General features: G+C 43.7%; 1 protein-coding gene across 1 annotated transcript in view; it reads right to left on the bottom strand.

Annotated features, from left to right (window-relative positions):
- Positions 1-6241: 6241 nt before the first annotated feature.
- nup210 (nucleoporin 210) overlaps positions 6242-24490 on the bottom strand; it is a 154711-nt gene continuing 136462 nt past the window's right edge. The window contains exons 34-40 of the mRNA XM_072472543.1: positions 20364-20490; positions 18738-18884; positions 18252-18502; positions 16215-16431; positions 8912-9031; positions 8762-8836; positions 6242-7807 (exon numbers count right to left, since the gene is read on the bottom strand). Of these exons, the coding sequence (XP_072328644.1) occupies positions 7686-7807; positions 8762-8836; positions 8912-9031; positions 16215-16431; positions 18252-18502; positions 18738-18884; positions 20364-20490 (1059 nt within the window). The 3' untranslated portion in view covers positions 6242-7685. The remainder of the gene's footprint in view (positions 7808-8761; positions 8837-8911; positions 9032-16214; positions 16432-18251; positions 18503-18737; positions 18885-20363; positions 20491-24490) is intronic.

Genomic DNA, 24490 nt, shown 5'->3' with positions numbered 1-24490 from the left:
TAGTTTCAGTTTGAGAAAAAGCTTGGATGTGTCTGTGAGCTGCACTGCTGTTGATCTCTGCCATGAAAGACGATCTATGGATCATTTGGAGAACTCAGAATTGTGAAAAGGTCTCAGTATTGAATATAAATTTAATGTGCTCCTGTTTGAAGGTTTGTTAAGTCTTTTGGATGGTAAAAAGGGCAGCATACAGATTATTTAGTGTTGTATTCTTTGGGGGTGTATTTGATTTACTGGTTGCTAAGATATTCACTGTTTGTTTTAAAAAGGTTAACTTGAGTTCATAGAATAAACATTGTTTTGTTTTAAAAACCACTGGTCCATGTCTGCTGTACCATACCTGTAGAGTGAGCCATGTGCTCCCCATACCACAATCTATTAAAAGTTGTGGGTCAGGTGAACTCCATGATACACTTTGGGATTCTCTAAACCCTGGCCCATAACACTGAGCTGAACCTGCTAAAAGTAGCATAGAAGCGAAAAAAGCTGATTAACTCAGGAAGAGAAATTCAAAAACATGAGATCCAAACAGTTGAATGGGAGTGTGTTGAATGGCAATGGTAGGGCAACGGAAGGGTATACACAAGGTATTAGTGTAAGAGGAGAAGCCAGAAGAAAAATGTGGATTTAAAAATGGGTGTGGTGATAGGTAGGGTGAGGCCAGGGTGGGGTTTAAAGAGGAGTGCCAGCAGTAATGAGGGATCTGGTAGGCACCTTCTTCCTGAGAAGTTGATCAAATTCACAATCAGAGAGGAGACTTGCATTTGGTGTCAAATCATGTTGAAGCTCATTTGTCACTCAGTATCAAAGATGGTTGGCGGGTGGGGTGGGCAAGGAGAAAATATTCATAGGTACGCAGAAAATTATTTGGGGAAGGGGGCATGGAACATTACGAAGAGCTTGTGCTGTTTTCCCAAAACATTACCCCCTCCTTGTGCTTTTCAGAGGTTACTTCAGTGCATTGATGGCAACCTGTCCAGCAGCAGCAGCAGGAAGCCAATTAAGGCTCATCACCAACCAACTTGTAATTTTCCAGTGTTATATTTTACCTGGATTGCCACAATGGCTGCAGTACGTCGGCGTGCAGTGCAGACGGCCAGAGAGAGCATCATGTCAAAAATTAAGTCTACCACTAAGATGCAAATCAGCAAACCCAAGGTCCTCTATAAGCAGAGGTTTGCAATTTTCTCCCAATGTCCTGGAAATTTCAGTAAACCATTGTGCTGGTGAGATTTCACTCCTCCATTTTGTCTAGCCTTCTTCAACATCAACAGCATTCTCAGTGCTTACACAACAAAAGCTGCTGGTTGTCTCCCTTTCGTACTTTCCCTCAAACCGCCAAAGCCTTCCTTCCATTCCTTATTGGGCAATGGTCTCAGTGGTAGTTTTGTCATTTGGTGTCTCAGGTAAAATTACCCTGGGAGATGTGCTGCTGCTATGAATGTGGTTAGGAACCAAAAACTATGCCCGGTGCCAAATAGTTTATACGGTTGGAAGATCTAGGCCACCGGTTCCAAGGGAGCCCAAGACTTTATTGATAATGCTTAACCTGGTCAAAGTGGTGTGGAGCAAAGCCAAGGTTTTGCAGACTTGTCTAGCCTGGGATACTTCTGCTTCAAAAGTGAGCTGACTTCGCTGAGAGGGAGGTAAATTTGACAATATTCTTTCACAGATATTCAGGAGTCCTTCTCAGAAATAAAGACTTGGACAAATTTATAATAAATGGGAGTCACTAAATAAATAAACATTTGAAAACAATGAGTTATGGAAAACACAAGAGAAAGTCAAGAATGAAGGAAGAACAATCCATTCAACAGGGGCCTCCCACCACAACTAGCACCTTATCATGGAACGATTTCTGTATTAGTCAGCAGTCCAGAGACAGGGATCTCATTAAAATAAAAACTGGATCCATGTTTGAATGCATGTTGGCAGTCACAAGAAAGCCATCGGAGGTTCACAACTTTGAAGGCAGTTACTGTAGAGGTCACAGGTTTGGCAAGATCTAAGTTGCTGCAGCGTATCTTGTAGATGGTGCACACTGCAGCCATGGTGGGCCTGTGGTGAAGGAAGTAAATATTTAAGGCAGTGGTTTGCCAATCAAGTTGGTAATTTTGTCTGTATTAATTCTGGCATGTGGGGAGCATTCCTTCACTGCTGACTTGCGCCTTTTAGATGGTGGACCAGTTTTGGAGAGTAAGGAGGCGAAATACTGTACTTGCTGCAAAATTCCCAACCTCTGGCTTGCTCTTGTGTTTTGGATTAATGATGAACCTGAAGAGTGAGGGATTCAGTGGTAATGCCATTGAATGGCAAGAGGAGATAGTTATTCCTTGGTACTTGTATGCCATGTTGCAGTATTCGGCACTTGGTATTTCAAGCCTGAAGGTTGTCCAGATCTTTCTGCATGTATCCACGGACAGCTTCATTATTTGAGAAGTTGTGAATGGACAATTTGTATTTATTCTTGCAAGTGCTGCTTCTCAGTAGTTTTGATGACACCTCGCAATATTTTGCTGATGATTGAATGCAAATTGATTTGCCCTTTTAAAAAAAATTTTTTTTTTTAATTAAAGGTTTTCATAAAATATCAATAACAAAATGAGAAAGAAAAAAGAACCCAACAGAGTTAAGTACAAAACACAATCTAAAAAAGCAACCCCCCAAACCCCTCCGCCTCTGTACATAAATAATAAATTAACATTAACACCCCGACTTAACACAACAGGTATATACACCCCCTCAGACCCCCCAGTGTAAATAACATAAACAAAAATAAAGTAAACCCCACCCCCCCCCCGCCCGAGCTGCTGCTGCCATTGACCAATGTCTATCATTCTGCCAGAAAGTCTAAGAACTGTTGCCACCGCCTAAAGAACCCTTGTACCGACCCGCTCCCCATCGACCGGCTCTCCCCCTCCCCCCTCCGTTCTAAGCGCGGGAAACAATCCTCGCTTCCCCGCCCCGGCCCCGCCCCCCCAGTCTTCGGCGCGGGAAAAAAGCCCGCGCTCTCCACCTACCAGGCCCCGCCACCAACCAAAAAGGTGCCCAACCCGCCCCATCCACCCTCCCCAACCCGAAAGAGAAAAACACAGAAAAAGAAACCCAAAACAATGCAAAGGCGAACCAAAAATAGGCAAAACATATCCACCGCAGTCCCCAATCGCCCATCCCGACCCGCAGTCTGTGTCCAGCTTCTCGGCCTGAACAAAGGCCCACGCCCCCTCCGGAGACTCAAAATAATGGTGCCGGTCCTTGTAGGTAACCCAGTCGCGCCGGCTGCAACATGCCAAACTTCACCCCCTTCCTGTGCAGCACTGCCTTCGCTCGATTGTACCCGGCCCTCCTCTTCGCCACCTCTGCACTCCAGTCCTGATATATCCGAACCTCCGCGCTCTCCCACCTGCTGCTCCTCTCCTTCTTGGCCCACCTGAGCACACACTCCCGATCGACGAACCGATGGAACCGCACCAGCACTGCCCGCGGAGGCTCGTTAGCCTTGGGCCTCCTTGCCAACACTCTATGGGCCCCTTCCAGCTCCAGGGGCCCCTGGAAGGACCCCGCTCCCATCAGCGAGTTCAACATGGTGACCACATAGGCCCCCACGTCAGGCCCCTCCGTGAGGCCCAGAATCCGCAGATTCTTCCGCCTCGACCGATTCTCCATCTCCTCCTGCCATTTCTTGTGGAGCGCCTGCACCTTTACCGCCAGGCCTAAGATCTCGTTCTTATTGTCAGAGATCTTTTGTCGAACCTCTCGGATCGCCACCCCCTGGGTCGTCGGTGTCTCCAGCAGCTCATCAATAGAAGCCTTCATCGGCTCAATCAGGTCCGTTTTAATCTCTCGAGGCAGCACTGGATACCCTCCTGTTGTTCCTCCGCCCACTGCCTCCACACTGCCTGGTCTCCGCCCGCCACCATTTTGTCCTTCTTCCCTCCCTTCTTCTGTTCCAACACCACCTTTTTTGTCGCCCCGCTCCTAGTTAAAGCCATATACTCACGGAGAGCTTTTATTAACTCCTTCCCACACCTGGAAACGTCGAAAAAGTGCCCTTGGGTGCCCTGAAAAGCGCCCAAAAGTCCGTTTTTGCGGGAGCCGCCGAATGTGCGACTTAGCTCCACATAGCCGCAACCGGAAGTCTCAAGAGGGAATCCTTTTGGCAGTGTTCGCTTCACCAATCTGCCCCAAAAAGTCAGTGCAAACTCCTGAAAAAGGTCTGAGAGTAAGTTCCAGACGGGAGCTGCCGAATGCGCGACCTACTCCTCCATGGCCGCCACCGGAAGCCTCGTCCCTGCTTCTTCAATGGCCTTGGTAGATCTCCTCACAGTTGTTCCCTCTGCTGCTAGAATTCACCTTTATTAGAGGCCTTCAAGTCAGGTTGCAGCTTTAAGCTTGCCCTTCCCCCGCCTGCATGCTGGAAGAGGCTCCTCTCTCCCCTGCTGTTACAGTCAAATCTTTTACTGTTTCTGCCGGGTCTGGTAACCAAAAGACATAACATTCCTGGGCGACACGGTCAGGGGAATGTTACAGTCTTCTTCCCACACTGGGAAATGTCAAACAAATGCTGTGGGGGCCCTGTAAAAGAGCCCAAATGTCCATTCCAAGCGGGAGCTACCGAATATGCGACCTAGCTCTGCATAGCCGCACCCGGAAGTCCCTGATTTGCCCTTTTGATTGACACAACACTTCACATTTGAAAATGCTCAAATTCCAACTTTGAAATAATTTTCTCATCCTGTTCCACAGCTTTTAGCTTTTCACATCTTTCGTTTGGGATTTTTAAGCCTTTGAGATTTTCAAAGCTGCATCATTTACATTAAACAACACAGGAGACAACAATTTGACCCATTGAGCTGCTCCAATGCTTTAAAAGAGCTATCCAATTTTTCCCCATTCTCCCACCCTGAAAATATTTCTCTGAAGTATTAATCCATTTCCCTTTTTAAAAAAAAACAATTGAATCTGCTTCCATCACCATTTCACCCGATTATAACTTACTGAATTAAAATTGGTCTTGCTTCTGACTCTTTGCCAGTTACCTGAAATCTCACCTGGTTACTGACCCTTATGTCACTGGAAATTGTTTTTCCTAATGGACTCTTATCAAACCATTCTGAACAGTTCAAATATTCCCCTTAACCCTTTATGTCGCACCTCTGGAACCAAGCTCATAAATCTGCCCTGCATCCTCTCCAAGGCCTATACTTTTTCCCTAAAGCAGAATTTGACACCAGTACTGCAGCTGGGGCCTCACCAATGATTCATGAAGGGTTAGCAAAGCTATGTTTCTTTCATAATCTCCTTTTTATAAAGCCAAGGATCTGAGGTTTGTTTTTAAATAAATAGCCTTCTCAATATGTCCTGCCACCCGCAAATATTTGTGTTCCCCCCCTCCCAGGTCTCACTGCTCCTGCACTCCCTTTAAAATTGCCAGTTTTTACTGCCAACAATACAATTATTTTGAACATCAAGTTGAAAATTTATTAACCCAGGATGTTCACTGTCTAAATCCATATTGTTTCAACAAATCACTACTTTATTAAAACCTCCAAGCACATCTCAGAATTACTTCACTTTTGTTTTACTTATTTACAAAAATATGGAAGCATTATGTCAATTCTTTCCAATACCACAGATTAACACCATTTTTCACTGGGATTGCACCCCATATATTTCCTTTTAAATCTCTTTTAATAATCCAGGGTAAAGACCAGCTGACCCATTTCAGGTCTTCCAAGTACCTACACTAAACCAAATTCAGAATCCTCTCCAATATGTTGCCCAATAATTCGAGAGTGAGTATTCCCAACACTCCCCATCCCCACATGAAAAATCTCCCCCAAATCTTCAATTTTGTTCTTCACAAATTTAACCTCCTTTCCAGATATCTCTTACGAGTATGATACTAAAACATGTTTCCTTACGGTCAGTGCCCTTTGTCCTACTTTCCTCTGATCGCACAATAATCTCTTTAACCTGGTTTAACACATGCTACATTTGACCAAAAGTGCACCCTTGATCAATATATAGTCCATATGGGAATATACCAGTTTTGGATTCTTATTTTCTTGGTTAGCAGAGCTACTAGATTTTAATTCTTCCAGCAGGGTTTCCAATGAAAAAATCAGTATGAATATTTAATACTTGCTAGGCATCCCAAGAACAAGCAATCTAAAAATGATTGATAAACATGTATATGTTCAACTAAACATTACCAAATAATGACATCAATAAAGAAGAATGTCTTTGGTGACATTTATTACTTGAGAAACACTTTAAAAAAAAAAACAATGCATCACTTTGAAAATAAACAAAAAAACTCTGGTAGTTTCACTACACTTCATATTCTTATCTTTCATTAGTTACAGTGGTTTTTAAGGCAGGTCAGTGATACAACTTCAAAGTTCAACACAAATCAGATTCACATGAACAGGTAAATCAGGGCAAATTAAAGATCACATGATGCTGAGTATTTGGTCTGTTCAAGTAAACTCAGCATTTAAGATATGCTGCATAAACTTAACATTAAAAAAAAAAAATCACATTTTAACTACAAGCACAAACTTGGTTTGGCCAGAGTACTGAGGTATTGTCAGTCATAGAAAAGCAAAGAAGAGTTATGTTTCCACACAGGAGGACCAATATTAAATGTCTGAAAAAAATGAATGGGTACATTGGATTTACAATGGTTGCAAATTACCAAAATTATACATCATGTGTTGTTAAAAAGCTTCCATTTACTCAAGTTGAAGCTCTTTACTGTGATAATCCGAATGTAAATATTAATACCATAAATTCCCTAGACAACAAACATAGATGCTCAACGTTAAACATTACAATATAAATTTTACCATTCTTCCCTCCTACAGTTTCACAGAAAAATGCAATTCAGGCTCTTATTTGCTCAAATCCAGGTTAAATATTACAAAATATGCAAATATGCACAACTTCAAAACAGCCAGTCAAACAAAAAAAAGCTTCAGATACTTTCACAAACAGTATAAAAAATACAAGTATAATTTCATACTGCAAAATTAATAGAACCATTAACTGCAAAACACAATTCCACTGTTTGCTACAAAAATAACTAGTCAGGATCACAGAAAGCACGTTCATCTACCACAGGGTTCATTTTTCATGTGGATGGTCACACCTCACTTTGAAGAAATTCAACATTTTAGAGATACACTCTGGAGAGAGCTTCCGAATGGCTCAAACTTTTTGCTAAGAGATAACTGAGCCACTGAGACCTGGGCTTAATTCCTGGTCTGTTCTCAGTTAACCTGTCTAAACTGGAATGATACTCGGGTACTCTCATTGAGTGGCCTCAATCCTCCAGAGCCGAGGAGAAAGGAACGACTGGCATCCCTGATCACTGTACTACCACCCTGCTGCAATTGTTTACTCATAAAAGCCAGGCCAGGACAACACAGTGCATGGCTATGATGCCCTCAATTTTGAACAGCCTGCTGACACTACCCATCCGAGCATCACTAGCAAAGCAGGATACTTAAGATTGAGTAGTACTTGTGCAAACAGACATCAAAAAGAGTGGTTGGGGGGGGAGGCCTCAAATGCCTTTATGAGGTAGGGATTAAAAATAAAAATAAAAACAGAAAATAAGGCACTATAATTAAGAAAGATTGTGGACAGATGCTCCTTGGTTGTATTGGGCATTCCTTTTTTCAAGTGTTTCCCGGTGAAGATCCGTTGGAATGATAACCTGTACTCCACAATCGATACCGTGGACTGCTTTTATCACTGGAGTGCATGCTTGTATTAAAATGAGCAGGTGGAGGAGAAAACCCTAAAGGGAATCAACAGAAGTGAAACTTTAATACAGTTATGTTCCAATTTATTACTCTATGAAGTACATGGCTCTTAATCCATGCAATGCACATTTAAAACAGTGTGTAACCCTCCAAGATGGCTTATAAATTAGCCAGATGAAAAGGACAGGGTTTGCTATACTGGGCCTGGGTTGTTTAGTGGGTTAACATATTTGTCTAAGGAAAGAAAAAAATTCCAATACAGCCCAGATTGAGGTGATATAAATCTGTGTCTTCTGGCAGCTATTAAGACTGGCATGTAAAATAAGTTTAAATTCAACCACACAGATGCACAACAAAAACTCACCAACAATTTGAAGTAAACTATTATCAAAGAATGCAAGGACTCACATTGTTTTACCAGAAGAGAAGAGCAAGTGAATATTGTATCCGAGGCTGAGACTAGGTTGGGACAGAATGAAAGCAGCATTTCGCTTTCTAGGTGCTGTTTTGTGATTGAGATCAACACGGAATTCAAAAAAGTGTGGAATGAGATGGGTTTGTTTCTACCCCCCATTTCCTGCGTGAAACCACTCTTTATGTAAAGCTCCAGCGAGAATGATTTAAAAAAAAGACTTAATAAAAGGGTCTCAGGATTGTCAAAAGCCAGGATGCTTTAGATGTTAAATGCTTAGGGATATATCATAACTACTTTGTAATATACAAATCCAGCCACGAATATAGATTAAAATGTCAACCAACTGATATTAAAGCCAATTCAAAATGAAATTATGACATTTCAACACATTGTCTCATCTTTTATTTTGATTGGAGTTCAAAAACCAGAGCCAAAATGCTAAACGTCCAACACATTTAGATTTAACAGATTCCCAAAACAAGAACTTAATCAACAAATTAAATTGTTATACACCAATTTCCAAAATTGAACAGAAATCTTTGATAATGAACACCTTACAAATAATAAGCGTTACCTCCTCGAGGCGGGGTCCGAGTAATAAATGCTGGGTGATAAACTGGCTCTCGTGGCGAAAAGAATGCATGATAGGCTGAAAAAAATTAATAAATATTTAAGAATAGTAAAATCATATCAGTTAACTTTTCTTCAAATTAGTAGTTCTTACCAATAATCATAATTGCAGTTGCCGCAAGTAAGGCAAAGATTGTGAAGAACATAACTTGGTAAGACTGAACAAACTGCTGGAAGAAACCAACGCCTTCCCAGTGAGCTGCTGTGATATCAGCTGAGAAAAGACAAACGGAAACAGTTAAAACACTTTGTAACATTGCGTGCCTGAGAGTTACACAAATTCACAGGTTTCAAAACATTGTGCATTAGATTTGATTAGAGTAGTGTACTCATGAAGGCTCTAGTCATTGAAAGCACTACAACATGGAACTAAATCAAATGCATGCAAATAATCCCAGCTTCACTGCCAACTTTGTACCGAGTCAACAGATCTCAGATGTGGTAAAGATACTGCAATCGGCTTAATGGCCCTGGACAAACTTAACAGACTGATCTCCATTCACCCACAACAGAAAATATTAGCATGTATGCAAGGGTGAACTGGATAAGCCTTGGCTGTAGTTCTGTCCTCAGTTAAGCTGCCCAGCAAAACGGACTGGGCACAGACATAAAAAGTAACCATTTGGATGAGATGACAGAGTGGTTGGCACGCATGGAATTATAGCCCTGCTCAAATGTTAGTAGGTATGAAGAGGAAATAATAATGTCACTAAAATTATTTTTCTCTCTCCTTCCCCATTTTGTAGAGCATCATGGCTCAAGCAGAAACTTGGCAATCTAGGTTCTGAAAATTGATGAACAAATCCGTTCCTTGGCAACAACTCAAAAACAAATATGGGGACTACTAAATGAAAGGTCTGGTTGTGTATCTGGATCATGTTTCCACTCCAGTTGGAAGATGCCTTGTTACAGTCCAGAGAATTTGTTCAGCAGGAAGGGTGGTGAGTGAGGCACCCATATTTTTTTTTTAGAAATTCTTTATTTTCCTCCTTTTTCACATTTTCTCCCAAATTTACACCCACCAACAATAAACAATGATCAGTAACAAATATGTCAATCCCCATATCAATAACAATGATCCCATCCTCCCACCAAACTCAAAACATTCGCCCACCTGTTCACATAAACAAATGACAAAAAGGAATCCGGAATCACCCATCGCCACCATTAACACACACCGCCCCCCGCTCTCCCCAACCCTCTCACCCCCCCCCCCATTAACACACACCGCCCCCCGCTCTCCCCAACCCTCTCACCCCCCCCCCCAAACTAATGTTCGATGTTATCCAGTTCTTGAAAGTGCATAATGAATAATGCCCATGAATTGTAGAACCCTTCTATCCTTCCCCTCAGTTCAAACTTAACCTTCTCAAGAGTCAAGAATTCCAACAGATCCCCCCGCCACGCCAGGGCACAAGGTGGAAAGGTTGGTCTCCATCCCATCAGGATCCACCTTCGGAAGATCAACGAGGCGAAGGCTTCAACATCTGCCTCCGCATCCGTTTCCAACCCTGGCTGGTCCGACACCCCGAATATGGCCTCCCGGGGGCCCGGGTCCAGTTTCCTGTACACCATTTTAGAAATTACCCTAAAAACCTCCTTCCAGTAATCCTCTAGCTTTGGACAGGACCAAAACATATGAACGTGATTAGCGGGGGCCCCCCGCAACGTTCACACACATCCACTACTCCTTCAAAGAATTGGCTCAACCTCGCCCTCGTGAGGTGTGCTCTGTATACCACCTTCAACTGTATCAGCTCCAACCTCACGCACGAGGTGGAGGCATTCACTCTCCGGAGCACCTCACACCAGAACCCCTCCTCCATATCCTCTCCCAACTCTTCCTCCCACTTTGCTTTGATCCCTTCCAGTGGTGCCTTCTCCTCTTCCAAAATAAGTCCGTAAGCCACTGACACTGCCCTCTTCTCCAGCCCCCCTGTCATCAGCACCTCCTCCAGCAATGTGGAGGCCGGCTCCTCCGGAAAGTTCTGTATCCCCTTTCTGGCAAAATCTCGAACCTGCATGTATCTAAACATTTCCTCCTGCGCCAGCCCATACTTCGCTTCCAGCTCCTTCAATCCTGCAAACCGACCCCTAAGAAACAAATCTTTCCGTGTCTTAATCGCCTTCTCCTGCCATTTCCGAAAACTTCCATCCCACCTTCCTGGCTCAAATCTGTGGTTCTCCCGAATTGGCATTTCCCTTGACGCTGCCCCCAACCCGAAATGTTGGCGAAACTGCCTCCAAATTCTCAATGAAGCTATTATTACCGGATTCCCTGAGTACTGAGGAGGGCTTGGAAGGATGGGTGAGTAAATTTGCAGATGACACTAAAGTCAGTGGAGTTGTGGACAGTGCGGAAGGATGTTACAAGTTACAGAGGGACATAGATAAGCTGCAGCGCTGGGCTGAGAGGTGGCAAATGGAGTTTAATGCAGAAAAGTGTAAGGTGATTCATTTTGGAACGAATAACAGGAAGACAGAGTACTGGGCTAATGGTAAGATTCTTGGCAGTGTGGATGAGCAGAGAGATCTTGGTGTCCATGTACATAGATCCCTGAAAGTAGCCATCCAGGTTGAGAGGGTTGTTAAGAAGGCATACGGTGTGTTAGCTTTTATTGGTAGAGGGATTGAGTTTTGGAGCCATGAAGTCATGTTGCAGCTGTACAAAACTGTGGTGCGGCCGCACTTGGAGTATTGCGTGCAATTCTGGTCGCCGCATTATAGGAAGGATGTGGAAGCATTGGCAAGGGTGCAGAGGAGATTTACCAGAATGTTGCCTGGTATGGAGGGAAGATCTTATGAGGAAAGGCTGAGGGACTTGAGGCTGTTTTTGTTAGAGAGAAGAAGGTTAAGAGGTGACTTAATTGAGGCATACAAGATGATCAGAGGATTGGATAGGGTGGACAGTGAGAGCCTTCTTTCTCGGATGGTAATGTCTAGCACGAGGGGACATAGCTTTAAGTTGAGGGGAGATAGATATGACAGATGTCAGAGGTAGGTTCTTTACTCAGAGTAGTAGGGGCGTGGATTGCCCTGCCTGCAACAGTAGTGGACTCGCCAACACGAAGGGCATTCAAATGGTCATTGGATAGACATATGGACGATAAGGGAATAGTGTAGATGGGCTTTAGAGTGGTTTCACAGGTCGGCGCAACATTGAGGGCCAAAGCGGCTGTACTGCGCTGTAATGTTCTATATTCTACTTCCCCGGGGCTATTGGGAGCGGCGCTGTTGCTAGTGCTTTCAATCCCAACCCCCTGCACAAACTCTGCTCCATTCTGACCCACTGGGAATCAACCCCTCTGACCCAGCTCCGCACCTTCTCCACGTTCACCGCCCAATGGTAATACATCAGGTTCGGAAGACCCAAACCCCCTGCCTGCCTTCCCCTCTGTAGTAGCACCTTTCTAACTCTGGCCACCTTCTCTCCCCATATGAACGACGTAATCCTTCCCTCAATCTCTCTGAAAAAAGCCTTTGGCAGGAAAATCGGCAGGCATTGAAAAATAAACAGAAATCGTGGCAACACGTTCATTTTAACTGCCTGTAACCGACCCGCCAGTGACAGAGGGAGACCATCCCACCTTGCCAGTTCAGCTTTCACTCTCCCCACAAACTAGAAACGTGTGAGGCACCCATATTAATAATGGTGTCAGGACAAAGGAACAAGAAGTTCTTCCGTAATATGCTTTCTATCTTACTGATTGAGCATGTCACCCAAGAAAAACATGAGCTGGCCATATAATTTTGAGTTTAATCACAAATATCGGGTCAAGACAAATGATGGTGCCTTTATTGCCTAAAGATAGGTACATCAAAATGTAAATTAAAAGCGAAATGCAAGAACATTAATTGGCCACAAAATTTGGCAGCTGTAGCTTTAAATTTTTTTTTTTTTTTTATAAAAAAAGAGTACCCAATTAATTTTTTCCAATTAAGGGGCAATTTAGCATGGCCAATCCACCTAGCCTGCACATCTTTGGGTTGTGGGGACGAAACCACATAAACACGGAGAGAATGTGCAAACTCGACACGGAGAGTGACCCAGAGCCGGGATCGAACCCGGACCTCAGCGCAGTGAGGCAGCAGGGCTAACCACTGTGCCACCGTGCTGCCCTGGCAGCTGTAGTTTAATCAAAACATTTGCTCAACAGCATCACCATACGGTGATGGCTGCCACTTGGTTTACATCAATCTTTACGACAATAACGTGCACTTCTAGAAATAACATGTACAGCTCAGTTGCTCCTCTTTAATAAGATGTAAATCAGATGTCAAATAGTCAAACTTCAAGATTAGCACATTGCTATGCATGATTGTTGCTTCTGATTGGAAGGGAGTGGCATTTAAGCTGTTTGGTAAGCTTAAGGTTAAAGTTGGGTTAAATGTCAATGCAATATCTCAAGAGGAAATCTGTCAAGCCAACTGCTTAGATAAGAATCATTATAAAAAGCACCCAAGACTGTATGTGAATACAAAAATCTGGTTCCAATTCATTTGTCTATACTGAATCTCGATTACTCAGATTCTTTACTCTCCTTGTTCAATTACACATTCTTGACACCCGCAGCCACAAACCAATCTTCCAGATGCACAGTTTCAAGTAATTGCACTCTTGCCACAGGTTGAACAGATTCTTCTAGCCTGCCAATGAATTCGTTTTTGAGATTCCTGCAAAGGCTGTACCTTCCCTATAAAGTACAAAACTAGAAGGTTCCTTTGTAGGAACTTTGGCCATGACTTAAAGAGCTTCCATTTCTGGAAAATCCTGGTGATAATGTAGGTAACCTTCAAGTGCTAACCCACTGCCCCATCGTGCTGCCCATTTCAATGTTATTTAACAGCTTGATCATTAGGTCATCTGAAGTACAATGCCCAGTTTTCGTCTGTTACCATGGTGCGAAAAGGGACTTCTCGGGGTATAACTTGAATGTCGGGAAAAGTGAGCTCTTTGTGGTGCATCCAGGGGACCAGAGAAGGGGGATAGACGACCTGCCGCTGAAAAGGGCGGAAAGGAGCCTTCGGTACTTAGGGATCCTGGTGGCTGGGAGTTGGGGGGGGGCCCTGCACAAACTCAATTTGACGCGGTTGGTGGAACAGATGGAGGAGGATTTTAAAAGATGGGATGTGCTGCCACTCTTGCTGGCGGGCAGGGTGCAGTCGGTTAAAATGGTGGTCTTCCCGAGGTTTCTATTTGTGTTCTAGTGCCTTCCCATTATGATTCCCAAGGCCTTTTTCAAACGGGTAAGCAGGAGCATCATGGGTTTCGTGTGGGCAAATAAGATCCCGAGAGTAAAGAGGGTGTTTCTGGAGCGGGGTAGGGACAGTGGGGGGGGGGGGGGGGGGGGGGGGGGGGGGGGGGGGGGGGGCTGGCTCTGCCAAATTTGTGCAGATACTATTGGGCAGCCAATGTGGCGATGATCCGTAAGTGGGTAATGGAGGGAGAGGGGGCGGCGTGGAAGAGGTTGGAGATGGCGTCGTGTGGGCACGAGCCTGAGGGCGCTGGTGACGGCACCGCTGCCACTCTCGTCGACAAGGTACACCACGAGTCCGGTGGTGGCGGCAACGCTGAGGATCTGGGGGCAGTGGAGGCGACACAGGGGCGAGGTGGGAGCCTCGGTTGGGTCCCTGATTCGTGAGAATCATCGGTTCGTCCCGGGAAGGATGGATGGGGGATTTCGGAGCTGGCATCGGGCAGGGATTAGGAGAATAGGGGCCCTGTTCATAGACGGGACGTTTGCGAGCCTAGGGGCGCTGGAGGAGATGTTTGGGTTACCCCCGGGGAATGGGGGTGGGGCTTCCCCTACGAGTACCGTTAAATGTCATATGGGGGGCTACATGGGGAAACCCAATGTAAATGTTTTGTACAATGTTAATTGTTGTGTTTGCGTTTCTTTTATCTTCTGTTATTGGGGCAGGTTTGTCAAAAATTTTGTTGGAAAACTTGAATAAACGTATTTTTTTTAAAAACATGGTGCGAAATATTGTGGCCTTGGAAAAGGTCACAGGAGAGTTAAAAGAATGATACCTAGCCTAAAGAACCATAGTTGCTTAAAGGATTTTTAAAAACTGACTCTATTTATTTCAAAGCATGGACTTTGAAGTGACCCGATTGAGGTATAGAAAACAAACATGTTAGCTTGCATGCCTATTGATAGTTTGACAGATTGTGCACAAATTATGCAGAAGTAAGAATAGGATGGATGTTGGAAGTTCTTCTTTACCCAGAGTAGAGAGCCTCTGAAATGATTTACTTGCTTGTGTAATGAGTGCACATTCAAGAGAGCATGGCTGGCTCTTGGCTGGGGCAGAGATCACATTTTTCCAGAAGAACTACTGGCCATCAGATTGACTGGCAGCTGTTCAAGGCTGTACTTCCTCCCGAGTGAAGGGCAGAAGTCCCATCTGCAACCAATTGATGCTCATTGGAGTTTGAAATAACTGCACGGCAAGACAGTGGAGACGTGTTCCTGCCAACTCTTGGGATGGCGGAACAGGAAACCCCACCATCTTTCAAATCCTGGTCATAGTCACCAAGATCACCTGGCTGCTTTTAATAGATGGCGGTGGTGGTCAGGAATGAATTTTCAAGAGTTGCCCAATTTCCTGGCTCTGTTTTAAAAATGTCTTGTCTCTCCCAGTGGCTATGTTGCTAAGGGGAGGGATATGTCTATTCAAGATGCTCCAGATATCAAGGCTTGATTGGCCAACTGGTCTAATCATGCCAGCCATTTATCACCAGGGTAGCTTCAAATTTCTTCTTGCTAATGAACAGAGGAATTGGCAAGTTATAAATCTCTTCAGTTGAGTGTTCTGTTCCTATTTTCCTGGAATTGACTTTGCTTTATGTCTTTTTTAAACAAAACATGCATTTATATATATGACAGAATAGTTCAGAACAATTTAGAACCATAGAATTTACAGTGCAGAAGGAGGCCATTCGGCCTATCGAGTCTGCACCAGCCGTTGAAAAGAGCACCCTACCCAAGCCACGCCTCCACCCTAACCCCATAACCCAACCGAACCTTTTGGACACTAAGGGGCAATTTAGCATGGCCAATCCAACTAGCATGGCCAATCCACCTAATTTGCACATCTTTGAACTGTGGGAGGAAATCGGAGCACCCGGAGGAAATCCACGCAGACACGGGGAGAAAGTGCAAACTCCACACAGACCATCACCCGAGGCCGGGACCCTGGAGCTGTGAGGCAGCAGTGCTAACCGCTCTGCCACCGAGCTATCCCAAACTTTCACCTCAACCAAGCTTCTGAAAAGCTGTCTGGCCTGCTTGTTATATATTTCTGCAGAGTCAGCCTATGCCTGATTACTGAGTTCATAGAATTGATATAGAAGCACTTAGTCTATCAAAGATAATCAAAATATATAAACTTACGTTGTGCTTCTGTACTTTTATCAGTAAAGTGCAGGACTTTCACTGGAATAGAGACTGATTGGTCTGTCATGGAGTTGGAAATGACAAGCGTTGTTGACATTGGTCCCTGGCTTATTAGCCTGGTGTCAGACAAGGTGACTGTAAACTTCACATAGCTTTGTAGCCCATAGAATCTTTCCCTTTGTTGAATAATTATCAATGGTGATCCTGGTTTAACCTAAGGGGAAGAGAATACTCCTTATATTACTATAATACATAGATTACACATTCTATAGGCTAGGAAGAGGCAAAGTGACACGCTTTATACAAGTATGATATGGAAAAGCAACCTGTTTACAGTGCTAACTACATGAAAGCAATACTTATTCAACAATCTGAGAGTATTATTTGGCACAAACTGGTGGACTTCCAGCCTCTCATTTCACTTCCTGAGTCAAATGTTTTCTAGATACCCCAGCGGAGAGGTAACCCCTTCTAGAATTCTTGGCCACCTGTGAATTGGGGCAGGGGTTGTTAATTATGTGCAAGATTTAATCTGGTACAGAAAAACATCCAGGAATGCTGCCAATAAAAGGAAAAGGGCAAGGATGTGATCCATTTGAGAACTCCCATACAGCCATATGGAGAATTATGGTATGGCCACATGTGGTAGTATTTTTATAATTGTACATTGACAAGCACTTCCATTTCAATCCCACCACGCAATTGCTGCCATTATGATAAAGATAAATGGGACAACATTTCTTCAATAGTATAAAGGAAGTTGAAAATCTAGCAGTTTAGAAAAACACAGTTCAAATATATGTATAAGTACGATATGTATAAAAGGTATATTACATAAATATAAGGGCAACACAGTGGTTAGCACTGCTACCTCACAGCGCCAGGGACCGGGTTCAATTATTGCCTGGAGTGGCTGTATGTGTGGAGTTTGTATTTTCTCCCTGTGTCTGTGTGGGTTTCCTCAGAGTGCTCCATTTCCTCCCACTGTCCAAAGATGTAAAGGTTGGGTGGATGTAAAGGGACTAAATTACCCCTTAACGTCCAGGGATGTGTAGGTTAGGTGGGGTTATGGGGCTGTAGGAATAGGACGTGGGAGTGGGCCTAGGTTGGGTGCTCTTTCAAAGGGTTGGTGCAGATTCGATGTGCTTAGTGGCCTCCTTCTGCACTGTAGGAATTCTATGGTGTAGGTAATATATATATAACACTTGCCCCCACCCTGGCCCCATAACCCCACCTAATCTTTGGTCACTAAGGGGCATTTTAGCATGGCCAAGCCACCTAACCTGCACATCTTTGGACTGTGGGAGGAATCTGGAGCACCCGGAACCCATGCAGACACGGGGAGAACATGCAAATTCCCTCAGTCCCTCAAGGTCGGAATTAAACCTGGCGCTGTGGGGCAGCAGTGCATACACCTTACCACCGTTCCACCCAAGGTAATATATGTATTTTTTATAGGTAAGTCCAGGTGTAGAGAAAATATGAGTTTCAAGTATGCTGATTTTGCACATGGAAAAAATACTTAAATTGTTATACAATTTTACTGATTAAGTCATTTAATTCAAGACGATTTTTCAAAATACTAATTTTGGAGTCACATGGTACCATAATAAAACAACAATGTCACAAACATATTGTGTGTTTTTATTTCTTTAAAAATTTGCCATTGTGTGTTCGATATCTGTGCAATACAACATATGCTTGGGCCTTTGCCATGGCTCTCAACTTTCGCATGCCAACATGAGTTTAGCAGGGCAAATCAGTCAACAAATAACCCCACCTACTGGTGCAAGTTTATCAGTCCTAAAGAGTCAGTACAGGGGAGTTTTAATGATTATTCTAAGTAATGCATCAGCTCCAGTTCAAATATGTTCACTCCAAGAACAAGCAAGTGCCTTCTTTATCCATGGTGGAAATAATGCAACCAAAGCTGAAGGAAATTATCTGGTTCTACATATCAAAGACATATGTTTAACATCACAATTAACAAGGGTATCAAGTACATAAGTTAAGACATGCCAGTTGGTCCCTTACCTCTAGATTCCCAAGAATTTCAGAAGTTCCAAACACAGTAACTTCAGTCGATGTATATAGGTTGCTCAAAAGGATCTCAGAATGGTCAGTATAAAAACCAGGTAAAAATGGAATGCTAGCACCAATTTGTTCTCCGATGAAATGAGAACCAAGTATCGAAGCTTTGACATTGACAGATGTTTTGGCTTTACTAAGTACTTTAAGTTGGTGATCAGTCAATTTCTGCATTGTAACAGAACAAGTGTAATGTCCTAACAAGGAATGAAGACAGTTATTCAAGTGCAACTACTTACACAACAAACACATTTCTTTTTTTCAGGCACCAATATAAGCAAAATGCATAGAAGATAGCAAATCAGTGCCAAAGCTGTCTGAAAATAAGCACTAAATGAAATATTATTCCATAAGGTGGTCAATTTACTATAAATCCTACATGTCTAACTCACTGATGAGCTACTTATGTAGAAACTAATTTAAAAAAAATACCTGTATGTGTATCAAATCCTGTTTTAACATTAAACAAATCTTCAGGCGGGATTTCTATTGCACCATTATTAAAATACAGATCGCAAGTCACACTGGATTCGGGGTGTATTTCAGCAACTGCTTCAACATGTGCAGCTGTACAGTCTCCTGAAAGAGAACAAAAAGAGATTTTAAATGATACAGACTAAAGATGACCAGTTTTGTTTCATTATGTGCAACTTTTCACTACAATGTTTGGTAACTCACCCCATTTGCGAAAAATCTTAGTGTTCTGGCTAATTTCGAGCATCAAGCTGAATAAATTTTTTTAACTCAAATACGAAACACATTGGGCGGCATTTTCCCCAAAGATTTCAAAGTGTGATCTCAGACAGGAAATAAGTTCATAAGATATAGGAGCAGAATAAGGCCATCGGGCCCTTTGAGTCTGTTCCACCATTTCATCATGGCTGAGATTATCCTGGCCTTAACTCCACCATCCTGCCTGTTCTCCATGACCCTTCAACCCATTATCAGTTTAAAAATCTGTAACTCCTCCTTAAATTTACTCACTGTCCCAACATCCACAGCATCTGGGGTAGTGAATTCCAGATTTACAACCCTTTGGGAGAAGTAGTTTCTCCTCAACTCGGTTTTAAATTTGCTACCTCTTATCCTAAGACTATGACCAGAAATGATGTATGGTTCCCACCGAGTGGTTGGGCGCAATCCAGATTGTAATCCACCCATGCTTAGAAGTTTTCTTGGGAGGGAGGGGGCGGGAGGGGGCAGTTTTGCACCGGCATTGAGAGAGGTGGGGCCTATACAGGTCAGAAGCCTGGTTTCAGAGAGATCGGGGCGTCAATATTAAAGAGGGGCCCAATCTCCAAGTGACAATCCAACATAGCTGGCATCAGGGTTTCAATGCCGCCTTCTCCATCTGATCAGCCTTGCTGGCATTAACCCCCACAAGTTGAGCGACACCCCACCTCCTTCATGCCGTCCCTTCATTCCCCTTTCAGGCCCCACCTGGCACCCTTGGCAGTGCCAACTGCCAAGGCAGTGTCAGGTTGTCCTTGCCCCAACCACCCAGTGGCTCCAATGTCCTCGGAGCCCCCCGATGTGGATGTCAAGTCTGATCATCTGTGGCGGCGATCAGTAGTTATTTCCGCTGGACTCGCACTTTGCCGCCGGGGGGGGGGCGCGGCGGCACGGGGGAAGGCGGGGAAGAAAGAGAAAGAATACCGGGAGACAGGAGAATCCAGCTTGAAAGGGTCACACATTATTTAAATGCTGATTTAAATATGTTAATCTGGCTCATGCCCAGCCAGGACGTGAACCAGATTACGTCATCTGCAGCGAAACGAGAGCACCATGCACTGGTCGGCACCCAGCCCACTTTGGGGCTCTCCCACTATTCTCCTGGCATTGCGGGATGTGCGATGGGTGCAATGTGGCTGGAGAATCTCTCCCGATATTTGCTATTTCGACGGGCAACAGGCAATATTATTGTTTTAGCCTGTGAATTCCAACTTTCAGCTCAACTCTCATCAATATAGTATATCTGGGTTCATTAAGTGGCAAACCACAGAAGGCAGATTAATTTGCAATCCAAGAGTTCTCGTGACCTCAGAACGAAGAAATTACCATTCAAATTATTGCTGTTCTCCCCTATGATAACCGACACCTTAATTGGTGCAGTATCAGGTAGGCTCGTCAAAGGTGCACCATTCTGCACTTGTGCAACAGTCTTCCAAGCACTCTTAACCATCAGCTGGAAAACAGATTAAGACTTGGTTAAAGAATCGTTTATAAGAATATAAGAAATAGGTGAAGTAGGATATTTGGTTATTTGAATCTGCCCTGCCAATCAACACTGTTGTGGCTAATCTTGGACCTCAATTTCACCTTCCCTCACTATCCCCATTTTCCCCAATATTTAAAGATTGCCTGACCTCGGTGTTGAATGTGCTCAGTGACTGAGCAGCTACCAGCATCTGTGATGGAGAATTCCGAAAGTTCACACCACTGAGTGAAGAAATGTTTCTTCATTTCAGTACAAAATGTTTGAATCCCTTATTCAAAGACTGTGACTCCTAGTTCTAGACTTCCCAACCAGGGAAGCATGCTCCCAGCATCTATCCCATCAAACCCCTTGAGCATCTTACTGTGTCTTTATGAAATCACCTTACATTCTTCCAAATGTTAGGGTTAATTGACCAAGCCTATCTTTATAGGATAATGCCCTCATCGGAGGAATCATTTCAATTGGCCTTTGCTCTACCCCTCAAAAGGAAGCATATCCTTCCTTGGCTAAGGAGACCAAAACTTTACACAGCAGTCCAGGTGTAATGTCACAAAGAGCCTATATAATTGGAGTTAATCTTCCTTTACTCTGATACTTCAATTCCTTTGGAAAACACCAACATACCATTTGTTTTCCAATTGCTTTGTATACCTCACATTAACATCCTCTTGTTCATATAAAGGGACACCCAGGTCCCTCTGAATACCAACATGCATCTAATTTTCCTTCTAAAGTGAATAACTTTGCATGCTCCCACATTATATCCCATCTGCTACACATTCACTTATCCTGTTTATATCGCTTTGCAGTCTCTTTATGGTTTGCTTCAACCACCTAGTTTTGTATGGTCAGCAAACATTGTACTTAATTCCCTCATCATTGATGTAGATGATACATTGTTGACATCCAAGCACCCAACTAGTTACAGCCAGTCACCCCAAAATTTGTTCAGTCTATTGTTTTCTGTCTATTAATCAATCTATACTTATTTCCCTAATCCCATGAGCCTTACTTATAATCTCTTGAGTGGCACCTTGTTCAATACTTTTTGTGGAGTGGAGTGGAGAAAGATAGGTTTGCAGCCAGTAACTTGGTTAATTAATAAATATAGACTGATAAAATAACTTGGTACATATTTTACAGCAATGGTACAAATATATCCAACAGCTCTGTGGAATTCAAGTGGTACAAGGGTGTTTTTACCATGAAATAATGTAAATTCAAATACAGTTTATTAACAAAGAGTAATTTAGCGGTGTGAACCACTGAAGAAATTAGTTATGCAGGTTGGAGGTCTTGAACATCTAACGCAATCTTCATGTAAAAATTGGGACTTTAGTTTGAATGGAAATCTCTTCACTTAATTTTACGGCATTTTAATCTTTTGATATCTTTCTGCCCTATATTTGCAAAGATTAAAAAATAATAGATTGCCAGCAGTGTTGTTCTCACATGGACCAAGTGACTGGTTCCAAGGTTGGAGATCAGAGCTTCAAGACATTATTTATGATGTGATCTAATGTAATATCTAACATCAGAAGGTAGGAGAGATTCAATACTGATTTCAGACTTTATTTTTTAATGCACATAACTAAGGTTTCAACATTGATATAAACTAAATATGCTTTGAAGGACAGTGGAATGAAATTTAACTCGATATTTCTAAGGTAGTTGTGAGTTATTTCCAAGTGAATATTTGTCTCCAATAAGAAATCATTTAAATATATGTATACAAATGCAAGATAAAAAATGGTTGGTGTGGAAGGTTACAAGGTGTCATGTTCTCTCTGGGGACTGCCATTAGCACTCTTTTCCCTTGGTTTCTGTGGTTATTAGCTCTCTGTTCCCTTGGTTTCTGTGGCTAATAACCATCTTTCATTCCCTCACCCCACAGTATAAATATTTCCCACTTTCTTTGTCTTTTAGCTTTGACAAAGGGTCATCTGGACTCGAAACGTTAGCTCTTTTCTCTCCCTACAGATGCTGCCAGACCTGCTGAGATTTTCCAGCATTTTCTCTTTGGGATCATGTTCTGTAGACTGGCCGAAGTGAAAGAGGTACTATAGAACACGTAGTTTAGTCTGACCCCACCCACCTGCAAAAGACTGCAATTAATTGAAATACACTGATTGATTAGAGCTTCTACTTTTATGATGTTAGACTTGCTTTAAAAACCCTTGCAAATGTTTCATCTTGTTGAATAAGGTGTAACTGGGTTAAGTGTATACTAACTTCATAATCATAAGGGCCTGTTTCCATGCTGTAAACATCTATAACTTTATGATTACTGCTAAACACATTCCGTGATCCGGAAAAGCGAATTTCATGTATCTGTAATGTCAAGTTTCATCATAATGATAAAAAGCCCATATATCTTTTTTTAAAATTCTTTAAAAAAAAAAAAGTTTATTCTAACTTCCACGCTAATCCCGAATTTATTTCGCTTTCTGAAAATATACTTCACCTTTAAGTTAAATCAAGTCTTTATAACTTCATGGCTTGCTGTATACAAATACTTTAACATGATTAGCTCCTTACCTGCTTGCTGATACCAAGTCCTGCACACCAAGATAGCCCCTCAATTTGGCAACATGCAATCGGGAAAGAGGATAGTCATGCCACAGAGATCACTAGATTTCGGTTTTTATTTTTGAAATCTTTTTATTGGCATTTCCCATATTTATAAACAGTTGTATATATACACATCACATTTTTCTCGCCCGCGCTAATTTCCTTTATTATACAGAGAGGTTTAGTTTGTCCTTTGTTTAACTGACCCTATGTGCATTTCATTGCCTTCTGGATCGGTCTATGGTTCCTCCCCCTTCCCAGTTGTTCCCCCTCTCCCTCCCTCCCTCCTCCGCCCCCAAGTATCCAGGAAGCCTTCCTCCAACCCTCGGGTGGAGTACTTAATCTTCTCCGGGTGCAGAAATTCCGAACGGTCAGCGAGCCAGTCTGCAGCTGTGGGTGGTGCTGCCAATCGCCAGCCGAGCAGGATTCTCCAGCGTGCGATTAGGGAAGCGAAAGCGAGGGCAATACCCCGAAGATTGCCACTATTGGGCATGGCTTCACCCTCACCCCCACAACCCTGGGCATTGCCTCAGAGAACGCTGTCCAGAACCCAGCAAGCTTGGGGCAAGCCCAAAACATGTGGGTGTGGTTGGCCGGGCCCCTTTGGCACCGCTCACATTTGTCCTCCACCTCCGGGAAGTACCTGCTCATTCAGGTTCTGGTCAGGCGCGCTCTGTGCACCACTTTGAGCTGCATTAGGCTTAGCCTTGTGCAGGAGGTGGAGTTCACCCTGCTCAGTGCTTCGCTCCAGTCCCCATCCTACCTCTGTCCCCAGTTCATCCTCCCATTTTTGTCTGCGCACTACCGGGTGTTCTCCACGGTGGATCTGAAGTCTGCATACCACCAGCTCCCAATCCGCCCGGCGGACCGTCCCTACACGGCTTTTGAGGCAGACAGCCGCCTCTTCCACTTCCTCTGGGTCCCCTTTGGCGTCACGAACCGGGTCTCGGTCTTCCAAAGAACGATGGACCGAATGGTGGACTGGTACGGGCTGCGGGTCACATTTCATACTTGGACAATGTCACCATCTGCGGCAATGATCAGCAGGACCACAATGCCAACCTTCAGATTTCTCCAAACCGCCCGAACCCTTAACCTCACTTACAACAAGGAGAAATGTGTTTTCCGCACAACCAGACTAGCCATCCTCGGTTAAGTCGTGGAAAACGGGGTTCTAGGACCCGACCCCGACCGTATGCGCCCCCTCCTGCAACTCCCCCTTCCCCACTGCCCGAAGGCCCTGAAAAGGTGCCTCGGGTTCTTTTCATATTACGCCCAGTGGGTCCCCAACTTTGTGGACAAAGCCCGCCCACTAGTCAAGGCAACCACCTTCCCACTGGCAGCTGAGGCCCGCCAGGCCTTCAGCTGCATCAAGGCGGATATCGCCAAAGCCGCG

Source organism: Scyliorhinus torazame, chromosome 13 (genome assembly GCF_047496885.1).
Source record: "Scyliorhinus torazame isolate Kashiwa2021f chromosome 13, sScyTor2.1, whole genome shotgun sequence".
In the NCBI taxonomy this organism is placed as follows: Eukaryota; Metazoa; Chordata; class Chondrichthyes; order Carcharhiniformes; family Scyliorhinidae; genus Scyliorhinus; species Scyliorhinus torazame.
The sequence above is the reverse complement of the archived record's forward strand: the minus strand, read 5'-3'. Positions and strand labels throughout refer to the sequence as shown.